Source organism: Colletotrichum karsti, assembly GCF_011947395.1.
Source record: "Colletotrichum karsti strain CkLH20 chromosome Unknown Scaffold2, whole genome shotgun sequence".
NCBI lineage: Eukaryota > Fungi > Ascomycota > Sordariomycetes > Glomerellales > Glomerellaceae > Colletotrichum > Colletotrichum karsti.
The window spans coordinates 1595280-1608933 of record NW_024065902.1 but is presented as its reverse complement, the minus strand read 5'-3'; the positions used below and the strand labels follow the sequence as shown (position 1 = coordinate 1608933).

Sequence of the window (13654 nt, the reverse complement as noted above, 5' to 3'; positions counted from 1 at the left end):
TGCTCTGGCTTGCCGCCCATCCACGTGGAAGTGACACAAGATAATTAGCCCGGGAGAGCAATCTCGAGGGTAGTAGGGCAGGCAGCCTTGCCAGGACTGGCGAGTTAGACCAAATATGGGCGTAGCGTAGCATTCATCTACGCGGAGCTGAACTCAGTGTCCCTTGATCATATTTCCGCCGAGACACGAAGCACTGCTGAGGCAGTGAAGCAGAGGGCCCAAAGGAGAAAAACCCTGTATCGAAGACAGCGCAAGAGACCTAACGCGGGGGATTGGCTCGGAGGTGAGGATATCGGCAGACGGGAGGGGGTGCGGGCATCGGTCTTGAGGTTGATAAGTCGTTTTGTCGAGAGGCTGGGATTGGGCAGAATGACGGGCGCATAGTTAGCGTGTCACCCCAAAAGTATATGGTATCATCGAAAGGACCTGCTCAGTTGGGTAAGCAGACAGACGCAGTAAAACTCTTCGTGAGCTCCTCGACTTGGGGTTAACCCTCTAGCGCACGAGAGCTTGAGTACGGAGAGCAAGTCGTAAAAGGACTCATGGGTCCACGTGTGACAGTAGGCGACGAAAAGCAAGACGGAGAGATTGGCGGGCTTGTTGGTGCTGCCAGGTCCGGAAGATACAGCCATCCAGCCAGCGTCGTGTTGATAGGGATCTGTCTTGGTTGTGTGGAGACGGTGCTCAGAACCCCAACCGAGGGTTGTTACCGATCAAGATTGGAGCGGTGTCGCGTGAGCAGCGGTGTGCTGAGCCTGCCGACAGAATGAGACGGAACCAACTGTGACAGTCATTCGCTCCGAAGAGACTCGGCACAGGCGCTGGCAGCCAAGGTATTATATTTGTATCTGGACTGCTGATTCGGCTTGAATGTACGACGGAATGCGCGGAGAGTGACACGGCACAGATTGAGTGACCAAATCACAGGCTGTTGGCTGGGACAGATGGAAGTGGCGGGAATTGGCCGTAGGCTGCATTTGCATGAGCAGCAGTATCAGTCATAGCCGACGGTGCCGAGGGTGTCTGGCCGGAGGATTTTTGACTGTCGATGTTGCATTGCCATTTGATGATAGTTGGACTCGACTCGGGTGATGGTGTCGTGATGTGTTGGGAGTCAGGTCGGTCGGGGTAAAGGACCGTGGGTGAGATATGTTCCAAACTGGAGAGAATACTGCGGCGACATTTTGAGGATGCTGGGGGATGAGCGGCGTGGAAGGCGGCGTGTCTTTTCTAATCTGCCTTGGCTCAAGGCAGAGTGATATCTGCAAGAGCAAGACAAGCGAGGTAAGAATAGGTGAGACTTGCGGCGTCAGATTGGCACCTGAAGGGACTGAAGGGACTGAAGAGAAGGGGCGGCGCTACATGGAGCCTGCGAATGCGGGAGGGATCGGATCCGAGCCGTCAGATGAGGTATTGGATGGTGTTGGTGACAGACGATGAGGCACAAGGTCCATAGTGGATGGAGGGAAGATGTCGCCGCCAGCCCGGACCAGCTCCATTTCCCGTTGACAGGAAACCGGACACCCAAGTGCCCTGTCTGGCCAGTGAAAAGCGGCAGAGGAACCTAAGCGGTGGTCCATGCTTCTCGATCCCCGAATGCTGTGATCCGCCTTTCGTCCCCAGCTCCCAGCACCCATCGGTGTCGTGGTATTCGTCAACTACCGTGTAACCCTGAACCCACTGAATGCTGCTTGCTCTGCACTGACGTGACCAACAAAATGACGAGATGGCCAACTCCATTTCCATTTCCTGCATTTGTCTACCGAGCAGTGGGTAAGGGCAAGCTAAGCTACGGATACATGCAGACGACATGAAGACTTGACGATTGAGCATGTGAGAGGGGCAAAGCTACAGCTGCGATTTTCGTTGCATTCGCGATTTTTTCAAATTACGGATTCCATCGACATTGATAGGGAAAGAGGCCCCAGGTTTTCCTGCTCAATCTTACTTTGAATCCTACCTACACAAGGCATCCGTAATAGTTCAGTACGGATAGAGGAGGGAAGGCGTTATCCGCTCGTACCTGCCTCAAAGTGGGGGTCCCCGTAGGTTAACCTTTCCTGCCACCTGATTCTTGAAGATGAGCTTACCCTTACTGATGATGCCCGAGGCAACACAACCTGCCACCTTATCTCCTTACCCCCATTTTCATTTTTAGTTTGTGTCAAGACGTCTATCCCCAATTATTGCCCAGGAGGAGAAGAATGAGGTGAGAGAAATATCAGCAAATCTTGGTGACTACCAACAACGCCTGGCAGTTCATCCCCTCCGGAAAGCGTCCCTCTTTCTCCACACACACCCAACCACACCAACGGACTCCTCCCCGTTTTCCACACCCCAGCCCGCACTCCAACCTGGAAGTCACTCAGCTCGACTCGACTCCAGTCTCCAGTCCCCGATTTCTCGACTCCACGTCCTCTTCTCCGATCTCCAAATGCCCCCCACCATTACCTTATCCTTCAACTGCGGTCATTACACGCATACCCTGCCATCAGAGACCTCAGAATACCGTTGAACCCCAATTCCAGCGCCAAGTTCATCGACACTGGGACAAAAATTCGTAAAGTGTTTAGACACGGCAGACTCGAGAAATGCTACAGCCATGGGCTCCGTGGGGAAGCCTCCAGCCATTGTCTTGTTTCATTCGACCCAAGACATGACATCGTTTCTCTCTTTGTCGCGTCTCCAATCCGCAACCCGACTCACATCAACAAGTACACTTCTCGCCGACGGAAGTCTTGTACTCGCATCACCAAGTCACCTCACCTGACAATACCGCGCATGCTTTCCCTTCTTGGGTCGTCCGCCAGCTCGGCGACAACTTGGCGAATCGTCAGCCACCCATACTCAACATCATCACAGTACCCGTACACCTCAGCAATCCCTCATCTCGCTCCTCACCCGCCACCCGCTTCTGGTCTCCTGGGTGTCGCCGTCGACCTTTCATCTGCCCTGGCCTGCGTCTTCCGACTGCCTGGAGTCCTGGAGTCGTTCTCCCCTCGATTACGGATACACTACCTTACCTTACTCTGCCATGCGCTATGCTATGTACACCAACACTAGCGCCGTCCTGGCCTGCGAATCCTACCCTTCACCAGGCACTGGAAATACGGGGGGACACGAGGCGATGCATCTCTCCGCTTTGGGTACCCAGCCGAGACGCGCGAGTCGACACTATGTACACAATTACACATGCTCGAGTCGACCGGCCTGGCCCAACGCCGTCCAATCCCTCTTAGGAACCTTCACTATCATCAGCTGCATCTCAAGCTTCAGTCAGCCAGCCCTTGCCCTCTCTCTGTCAGTGGCTATGGGCGGCGTTTTCCCTTTTTTTTTTGCTTTTCGCCATCTGTTCTCACTAGAGCATGCGCCGTGGTAGCGCGCTACGCTAAGAAGCACATCGCAAACCCCATCGTACCCGCGCAGATTCGGCCGTTAACAGAAACCCAATGAAACCAGGCCGTGGTTATCTCTGCCAGCGCCCTCAAGGATTCCCAGCCCTCAGCCGTGCAGCACTATCAGACCATGGCGGCCGTGACTGCATCAAAAGGCAGTGACAGGAAGCATGGACACGCCCGTCTGCCACATGCAACGACGTCCCAAAATCTTGTCTGCCCACACCTTACGAAGCTTACCAATTCGTTGGATCATGCCGCCTATCCTCAATCAGAGGGGTAGGGCAGGGCAGTGACGCCAGGGCATTCACTGGCACTGACGAACCTCTTCCTGAACCAACCCTTCCCCCTTGTCGAGTTTTACCAGTGCCAGACTCCAATTGGCAGCCTCCGTCGAGCGCGGTCTCCCGGTAAAGAAAAGGGCAAGGGCCAAATCTCCTCCGCATCGTCTCCGCGCCCGCGTACCCAGGCACCCAGGTTGCTAGGTGCACAGGAAGAGAAAAAAAGAGGGATACAGATAAGGACAACGCTGATTCGATGAAGCAACGCCGCAACTTTTCGTCTTCGGCAACAAGGGGGGCGTGAATCCAACGGCCTTTCAACGGCTCGGTCCACCAATCCTACGAGAAAGGCTGGCCTCTCGTCTGCTGTCGCCTTATCTAGGTGGAGAGAGAGGCGCACACACGAACGGAAGACACATATTGAGACGGCCTCGCAGGCAGAAGAGACAAGACAAGTCGGCAGGGGCTCTCGTTGGTCGTTTTGGTACGGCGCACACACGATAACGCTGTGAATGCCAATGCGCCCAACAGCTCCAAGCCGTCAGGAGGTCTTGGAACAACTGATACACGCTTCTTCCTACATCAGAAGTAGAGTCGGGAGGAAGACATGACAAGAGCTGCTGCGCCGCTGCTTTCTGCTGATTGCATTGCTGCCACTCAAGCCAGAGTATGCTGACACAGATTTGCTGGCAGTCGATTAACACGTCGACGAAGAGGCAGCCGTTTTTGGACCGCGGATTCTCACCATGCTACCCCCGAAGACGCACTGCGGAGGCGCTGTGAGCTTAGTAGTAAATGCGCGGCAGCAACTGATCGGCGCAGCACCGTCGTCATTAATCGTTGCACAAGTACCTATTCGATTTCGACTCAAATTCCATCTACCCGCGGAGCGAACGAAGCCGGTGGAGACTACGGACAAATACCCACCAATTCACAGTTGAAGGAAATACTTATTAGTCGCAACCCGAAAGTGTCCCAGGCCGACGGTAATGAGCTAAATCGGACTCGAGCAACGGTATTCTCCTGGTGCCATTGTACTCCGTCGGCTGTCGAATGCCTAGACTGAGACCTTGCCGCGGGACGAGCAAGCTTGAGGTCAGCTCCTCGGCCTAGCTGTTAGCTCCCCAGCCAGCTCGGGAAACGTCAAGGGCAGCGAATCAGTGATATTTGGAGAAGAGATTAGAGTTGCCCTAGCGAACGTTGGCAGTTCTACGATGGCTGATGGCTGACCGCTGTCTGGCAACGGGATGGGGCGGCATTCTGGCTGAGTTAGACGCCAGCTTCGATCTTCTTGCGATTCTTTCTTTTGGAACAGTAACACGGCCCAGCTGCGTTGGCCAGCGTTGGCTTCGCTGGCTTCGAAGCTTCAAGTTTCTCCCCCTGGGCTGGCCGATGGACCCGTCCATCCACCCGACCTCCTCACGACCTCTCACATCTCACTCTCCAAAGACGACAGGATCAGGATTGGCCAGCCAAGAAAAGTTGCTGATGCACACCATCAATCAACACACGCCCTCCCCCTGGTCCTTTCGCTACCTCCCACGCCCCGACTCTCCCAAATCCCAGATGGTCAAAATCCCCCATCGTTCCTAGCGTGCAAAGGGACCATCACCGGGTATCCTTGACTGCCCCCCAACTTGGCCACCCCATCATCCATATCGTCCGGGGCTACTGGGACAGCGGCGGTATGCTCACCAGGACCTGCCTCTATCTGCGTCTGTTGGGTGCAGCTAAAGTATTACTCCCACCCACTCCTCTTCAATATTGAAGCCGGGCTCCGCGTTCCTCCATCACCTCCAACCTCTACTCTCGAACCCGTCTTGCGGCTACAAGACCACAGCTGGCAGTTATCTTGCTGCTCATCAATAAGACGGCTCTCCGCCTGATCTTCTTCGACGCCCTCACTTGCGCCCGAATTCGATATACCTGATGTTGAACCGTTCGTCCCTTCGCAATCGTAAAGTTCATGCATCGGACGCATCATTCGCTTCTATACGCTCATATTCCACCCTGACGACATCTTGTCACCGTTCTACCAACCGTCGAATCGCATTAACTCGCCATACCCGCCCGCACCTACCATTGTGACGACGAGCTGTCCCGACCACGCGACCGATCTGAACACGCCTTTGAACTCGCCTTTCTAACCTCGACGACGCAGTTACTCCTCGCTCGTCGTGCCCTCCACGGAGGTCGACGAGCGTGGATTGCACGAGTCCACGATGGGCCTTTACACAGATCCACCCCCGCTTCGCTCTTTCTCGGAGGACAAGCCATCACTGCTGGTTTGCTGGTGGATAACGTCATTTTGCACCCTCATCATTTTGCTGCGGGTTGCCGGCCGCTTCATTCGAACTGAGAGGCTGTTCCAGGAGGACAAGGTCGCCGCGCTCGCTCTGATCCCTCTGTGGCTCCGGATGGTCTGCGTGCACTTTGTGCTCCTCTACGGAACCAACAACACCCAGCTAGGCATCTTGTCCGCCGAAGAGACGCGAAGGAGGCGGATCGCAAGTGGTCTCGTGCTCGCGAGTCGCATTTTCTACGCCGCAACGTATGTTGTCCCTCCCCCAAGCCACGATTGTCACGTTACCAATCAGCGACTTTTTCATTATTATCGAACCGGACGGACGGTAGAATGGCTTGCTGACACCTCGTCTGTGCAGATTATGGATGCTGAAGAACACTATTTTAGAGTTCTTCAAGCGCCTCACTGGCGTGACTTGGGCACGTTCGTACGAACAGACACTGGTTTTCATCAGATGTACTTTGGTCGCAACCTTCATCGCAATCATCATCAGTGACCTAGCGGAATGCAGGCCCTTCAATCACTACTGGCAGGTCACTCCTGACCCGGGCGGACAGTGCCGACAAGGGTTTGCTCATCTTATCACGATGGCGACGTGCAACATCATCACAGACGCACTCCTCGTCTTTTTTCCCATCCCGATCATCTTACGGAGTCAAATGGGCCTCAAACGAAAGGTCCAACTGACGCTACTTTTCTCTCTCAGCCTAGCTGTCATCGGTGTAACGATCTATCGGGTTCCCCACGTCATCAGGAAGCACGGACAGCAGCAACTGCGATCGGTTTTTGCGTCCGTTGAACTATTATTCGCAACCACAGCTGCGAATGCCCTGGTGCTTGGTTCTTTTGTGCGCGATCGAGGACTCAAGAAGCAAAAATTCAAGTACGGTTCAGTTGCGGCCGACTCCATGGACCGTGCCTCTGATTCTCGGCGGCCAACCCTTCACCGACATTGGGGCAGTGACGAGGACCTGGTACGGGATGTCGGTCTCGGGGTCGATCCTGACTTGCGAGAAGAGGACGATGATTTTGATGGCGAGAGGCCACGATATACCCCCGCTCCGGTGGCAAGATCCTTCGGGGACGAGCTGAAGAATTGGCAATTCCCCCAACGCAAGCGGAGTAACGCCGAACGCAGCGATGCTTCTCTACTCCCGCATGACCAACTCTCGTCGTCCCGAAGCAACTCGACCATCACTCCACGGAGGGTCTCATTTTTCGACGTCGGAGGACTTTTATCGGAAGACCAGTTGGGAACACCCACGTACCGAAGGGATAGTCTGGTATCGAGCGTGGATCCGAAATCGTCCCCAGGACACGGGATACCGTCACCGACCCTTCCTGCTGCGTCAAATGGTGTCCGACGAGGCTCGACTGCCCTCTTGCAAGACCTCGGCGGCCTTCTTGGACCAATCAACACAAAGCCGTCGCGACAGAGATCCAGAAGCGGTACCGAGCTACAACCCATACCCCAATCACAACATGACGATCACCCATCATATAACCCACGCCCCGGCGAGCCAACTCTGATCGATCCCGGCGGCCTCTTGAAGTAGTTACTTCACAACCACGCTACTTTCACCACATCGCACCATCTTAATATTTACGACTTACGAGCGACACATCTACGAGAACAGAAGGGCAAACATGCCCATGTATCATGAACAAAGCGGGACTGTTTGGGATGTATTCGGGGGAGTTATAGAGGTCTAGAACCTTTGGGCGGCGTTTTTCTTTTCAGGTCAAGGGAGGACTGGAGTCACCGGCACCTGTTTTCTCGGAACGGCCATTACCACGACGGGAAACATGGTTTCAGGTGATTTTCGACTAAAAGGAGACTTGAAGGAAACCTCCTGTGTTCACGACACCACGATTCCGAAAGCTGCTGGCATTGCTATTTATCGTTACATATACCCCGGCAAAATTGCCACCATGTTTGTATTGCCCAGCCTGTTCACCAACATATTTTACATCATCCACAATATAATGAAGCACGAATCAACCAACAAAAGCCAAAGAAACTCGGTCTCGCGACCGCCTTGACCCTGCCAATTCCTTCAATACCCAGTCCCTGCACACAATTGACAGTCTTTCTGTCCCGAACCTGCCTGTCCCCTACCCAATTTCAACGACTGACTCTGACACCCCCTAAAAGATTGGCTATGTTTCCTGTTTAACTTTTTCCTCAGGCCGCGCCGAGTCTTTCGTTTTTCTCGGTTCAGACTTCCGTCCTGACTCACTCTGCATATTGTCCGCCCTGCCACGTCCCGCGCCCCTGACTCTTGTCCGTCAACCTTGTTCATATTCATTCCACTCCAGCCGAAATCCGAGATCCGAAGGAGCCGGAAGAGGCCGTCGCTTCGGATCCACGCGCGGGAGGCATGCATTATCGAGGACGACGCATGGGTTGGGGTTTTCTTGGGAAAAGGGGGGAAGAGGCACGGGGTGTAAGTGGACTTCACGCGTCGGGATGGACCCCTCTGCTCTAATATGTCTTCTTGTGTATGCCTTAAAGACTGCCCATGATTTGATGGGAACGGTGTTAGGTTGGTTCCAGAGTTATGAGGGGGCTAAATTACCACCGTTCGTCCGGTGTTCTCCCCGGATGGAGTGAGAAAGACAGATACTCGAGGGTTCTTCCCTTGACTTGGGATATCCAGTCCTCTTCCGTTGAGAAAAGGGGGTTTTATTACTTGGTAAAAGACGACAACGCGGGGTGGACTTCCTCTTGATATTGCATGATGCATTTTCGTATCAGAGAGGATTATATGCGCTTTGTGTTTCTCGCAGACGCAGCAACCACTTGCAGCTGTAATTCTAACTCGTACACCCCCCGTCACCTCCGCGGTTCACGTCGCATGAATGAGCCTGGGCCGTACAACCCTCCTCCTGGTAAGATAAGAAAATAGTCTGCCTTGGCGATTCGTCGCATCTCACGAACTTACCGATCCTGCAATGGACCATCTCAGGGGGAGGGGTAGGGTGCGTCTGACTTGGATAGATCTGCGGGTTTGCCTGGATGGAACACTCCTTTATCCTTTAGGATTTTCGGACGATGCATAGAAACACCACCTTTCTTATCGTGAAAAAAGATGAGTAAACAAGTTTAGAGTATCGCGGTAAATATCTCGCTTTTGCGTTCGTCTTCATGCGAGCGATTCAGGTTTGGGTGTTTTCGGGACGGCAGATGGTTGGGTTGAGTCAAGGCTTGGAGCCTCGAAGAGCCCCTTGGGTTTCCAGGGTCTTGCAAAGGCGATATGATATAATGGAATCGCCTCTTATTCGAATGCCCAATAACTGCAATTTGCATCACGGTCTGGAAGAAAGTCGTTGGTTAGACCAAGCGTCGGGGGCTCGAACAGCCTCTCGGTTGAACGTTGCATGCGCAAAACAACGATCCCCTTCATGCCAAATGCTTCACCGTCCAAACAAACACACCATCTGCCGCGACGAAACGAATTGAATAGTAATAGGTTGGTATTTGTCCTTCTAGATGAAAGAAAGCCTCTCTTTTTTGGTTTGGTTCATACACAAAACAGCAGACCGTAGCCGTTCCCTCAACGCCAAACTCAGAGTGATGCAAAGAGTAATGTGAACTCCCCCCCTCGTCTCCCCAGGCCGCCCGGACGGGTTGTCTCTCCCGCATGTAGTGCCGTATCCAGCCTCTGGGGATCCTCTTGTCGTTTTCAGTTTTCTCTCCCTCCGCCTGTCCGTCTTTCTATCTTCGCCTTTCGTCGCCTTGGTCGTCTAATGCGCACCCTCGCCCGCGCCATTCGTTCATACACACAAACGGTAACTGGCATAACGACCAGCCGTCTCGGAGTTACGGATGATCTTGACGACCTGGCCGCGCTTGAGGCCGAGGTATTTGGCGACGGGGTCCTTCTGCAGGATACGGGGCAGCTGGGTCTCTTTGAGGCGGTAGCGCTTCAGCAGCGCAATCTTCTCTTCGCGGGAGAGCAGAATGTGCTTGGGCACGAGCTCGTGCTTGGTGATGTTGACGAGCAGGTCCTCCTCGAGGAAGCACTCGACCTTGGCGAAGGACTCGATGGTGACGAGCATCTTGCGGGCGGCGGGGGAGAGAGGCACGTGGGTGACCATGATGCCAGAAGAGTACTTGTTACTAATGAGGTGGTGGATGAACTTCTTGATCTCCTTGATGCCAAAGGTCGTGTCGGCGAGGAACTCGACCCAGAGGGTACCGCAGTCGGGTGTCGGGTTGGGGTTTTGCGGCGTCGGGGGAGGTGTGAACTTGCGGATCATGTCGGCGGACGGGTTTGCGGAGAACTGGAGCTTGCCACGGCTGGAAGACGCGCCTGTCAGTATGGAGAGGCATAAAAAGATGCGATTTCAGGATGCGCTCTTACTTTACGCTGCCGTCGCCGCTAGTGTACTCCATCTTGAAGCGGTCAAGAGAGATTGTGAGTTCCTCCTCGGCGAGCTCGTAACCCTGCATCCGTCGTTAGCTGTGATGTCGCGAACACGCGGTTGTTCGTCTGTTTTAAGAGAATACGCAGGAGCTCATTGAGGAACCGCAAGTTCTCGTCCAACAAGACAATGTTGAGGGTGTCGTACGCGATCCGCGGCCATCTCGTGGGCTGTCCTCCAGGCGCGCCACAACCTGGTGACCTCCTTGTTCACGTCCTTCTGCTCCGACATATTGACGACGGTCGACTATTCGGCGAAATCGAGTAGTAACTGGTCCCTCGATAAAACGGGTGTGGTCGGGCGTGGGGTGTCGTGGATGAGGTTGGAGTTGGATTCCCGGGAGTCGACGTCGAGGTCGAAAAAAGATTGGCGTCGGTCGCAACGCCAAAAAGTTCTGGCGGTTCACTTCAGCCTTGCAGCGAAAATTCGAAGTGGGGCCCGAGCGCCCCAAAAACACCCAGTCATCCAAGGCGGGACGTGGACGGGCTTTTCTGGAAAAATCTCCAGCCATGACAGGGGTAGGTTTATCCGAGACAGCAACGACACGGAACAATTTCCAATGGAAGCCCGGATGTGGAAAAGTCAGGATGGGATTGACAGACACCCCAGCAAGCAATGGAAGGTGGCAGGTGCACGCACCAGCCACGGGCCCTTAGGTTCACGGCTTCCAAGGGTCCAGAAGAAGTGTGCAGCGCACGTGCCAGATGGACTTGGAAACCCCACAATCGACAGACAGCAGGTGGCCTTACCCAAGAAAGTACTTCGTACCTGCCACGGTGCCACGGATCCCAAATGGGTGAATTTCAACAAAATTTGGGGGGGCCCTTTCATTCTACAGCCAAAAGTTCACTATTGCGCGGCCCATTTATTTCTCCCTCGCCCATCCTTATCCCCTTCTACACCTCACAACTCCGACCTCTGTTGTGCGCATCCACTGCTTCTGCCAATTGATCGTCCTTTCTTGCAGGACGACAGGCATCATATACCTCGACCATGGCGGATACTAAGCAGGCACCCGCTGCGGCGGCCGACAAGGCCGAGCAGAAGGCAAGACCGGCCATGCCTGATGAGGCCGAGTTCAAGAAGAAGGTCAACGTTGCCGAGAAGGAGCTCAAGGAGGCCGAGGACAAGCTGGTATGTACACATTTATGCCACTACTGAATTGCTGTCGCATGTCTTCCCTAGCTTAAGGGCAAGCGCAGGCGCAGTCAAGCTCCTCCAGGCATCAAATAACAACTCCATATGAGTCGCAAATACTTACCAATGTCCTACTGCAGAAAGCCATCAAGGCCAAGATCGACCTCGCTACCCCCAACAAGAACAAGGACCAGCCCTCTCCCACCCAGAAGCGTCGCCAGGAGCTCATCTCCCAGCTCAACGAGATTCGCCAGAAGCAGGGCGCCGGAAAGAATGCCCGCACTGGCAAGCTCGATCAAATCAAGCGCCTCGACGAGCAGCTCCGCTCTCGCATCAACGAGCAGAAGACGGCGAAGTCCAAGGTCAACTTTAAGAGCGTTGAGGAGGTCGACCGCCAGATCGAGAAGCTTGAGCAACAGGTCAACTCCGGCTCCATGAAGATTGTCGACGAGAAGAAGGCTCTTGCCGAGATCTCTTCCCTGCGCAAGCTGAAGAAGAACTTCTCCCAATTCGACGACTCGCAGAAGCAGATCGACGACCTCCGCGCAAAGATCAAGGAGATCAAGGACTCGATGGACGACCCGGAGGCCAAGGCCATGAGCGAGCAGTATAACAAGCTGCAGGCTGAGCTGGACGCTATCAAGGCCGAGGGTGACGAGGCCTACAAGAACCTGTCTTCTCTGCGCGACGAGCGTACCAAGCTCCACGCCATCCAGAACGAGAAGTACCAGGCCGTCAAGACCCTTAAGGACGAGTTCTACCAGGGACGCAAGGCCGCCCAGGCCTACGAGCGTGAGGCCCGCGACAAGGCCCGCGAGAGGAGAAAGGCCGATCACGACCGTATCATCAAGGAGCGCAAGAAGGCCGACGCCGAGAAGTTCCTTTCTGAGGCCAGCGACCCGGCCTACCTCGAGGAGATCCGCCGCGCCAACAGCCTGCTCCAGTTCCTTGACCCCTCCCACAAGACCGAGAAGGCGCCTCTCATGGCCGACAGCGGCCTCAGCGCCCAGGCTACCCGTACTGTTGACGACTCTGGTCTGAAGGGTATGAAGGTCGTCTCTAAGAAGGACCGCGATGAGGAGTACTTCCCCGCCCAGAAGAAGGGCAAGAAGGGTAAGAAGAGCGGTGCTGCTGCTGCCGAGGGCGGCAAGTTCAACTGCCCGCCCTCTGTCGTCGAGGACTGCGCTTTCATGAACATCGACCCTCCCATGAGCCAAGCCGACGTTCCCGCCGTCGCCGAGAAGGTCAAGGCCAAGCTCGAGCACTGGAAGTCCGACCAGGAGGCCCAGACTCAAAGAGTAAGTCCCCAGCAAACGCATCTTATTGCTTCGTAGCTAACATCCGTCGTAGAACATTGAGAAGGCCAAGAAGCAGCTCGAGAAGCTCGAGGCCGACGAGGCCAACGGTGTCAGCAACGGTGACGGTGTCGAGGGCCTTACCCAGGACCTCAAGGAGACCTCCGTCGAGGAGAAGGCATAGTTCCACCGTGCCCTCCAAAAGCGCCGCCTGTGCCTGGACTCGCCATAACCACCACCAATCGGCTCATTCACTCATCCATTAATCGTGGACGAAGAAAAAGCCAGACCTAAAGATACACGCAACACTCACAAAGCCTCCTTCCCTTGCATAAAAACTCGGATCTCGGGGACGCAAACAATTTTTTTTTATAAATCTGGCCCTTTTTGCGTCTTTCTAGCCCGCTTGTTCGGCCACTCGATTCGAGCGAGGGCTTTCTTGTACTTAGCAGCTCCCCCTGTTCCAAGTAAAATCAGAGGAAAGAGAAAAGCCATTTCAATTTGTACATGACAAAACTTCATCTCTTTATCTGCGGTGATGTATAGACAAGGCAGCGGGCCTCTTCCCAAGCGTATCATCGAAGTCGCCCTTATCTTCAGGCCCGCGTCCACCCAAAGCTGCCCCGGGCAAAAGCGAAGCTACCCTTGCCCAAGCTAGCTAAGCTGTCATGTCCAGCGTGCATATGCGTTGCCGACCCTATCACGGCGCTCAACCACCGGCATTGGTCCGTATCCTTGGGCTCCCGTCGGGCAGGTGTGCTTCGTCTTTGCCTTTGCCTCTGCTTGCGCGCGTCATGCCGAACATTTGTTATT

The 13654-nt window shown here is 54.6% G+C and overlaps 3 protein-coding genes across 3 annotated transcripts; 2 read left to right on the top strand and 1 right to left on the bottom strand.

Annotated features, from left to right (window-relative positions):
• Positions 1-2781: 2781 nt before the first annotated feature.
• Positions 2782-7537, top strand: CkaCkLH20_01001 (uncharacterized protein; the record flags this gene model as incomplete). Its single annotated transcript, XM_038883721.1, has 3 exons — positions 2782-2990; positions 5838-6227; positions 6340-7537. 3 exons carry the CDS (start codon positions 2782-2784, stop codon positions 7535-7537), a joined length of 1797 nt encoding a protein of 598 aa, XP_038751316.1.
• Positions 7538-9758: 2221 nt separating this feature from the next.
• CkaCkLH20_01000 (uncharacterized protein) lies at positions 9759-10640 on the bottom strand (the record flags this gene model as incomplete). The annotated part of the gene is made up of 3 exons (XM_038883720.1): positions 9759-10284; positions 10349-10431; positions 10557-10640. 3 exons carry the CDS (start codon positions 10638-10640, stop codon positions 9759-9761), a joined length of 693 nt encoding a protein of 230 aa, XP_038751315.1.
• Positions 10641-11402: 762 nt separating this feature from the next.
• CkaCkLH20_00999 (nuclear segregation protein) lies at positions 11403-13025 on the top strand (the record flags this gene model as incomplete). The annotated part of the gene is made up of 3 exons (XM_038883719.1): positions 11403-11543; positions 11687-12844; positions 12897-13025. The coding sequence occupies 3 exons, from the start codon at positions 11403-11405 to the stop codon at positions 13023-13025; spliced, it is 1428 nt and encodes a 475-aa protein (XP_038751314.1).
• Positions 13026-13654: the final 629 nt, after the last annotated feature.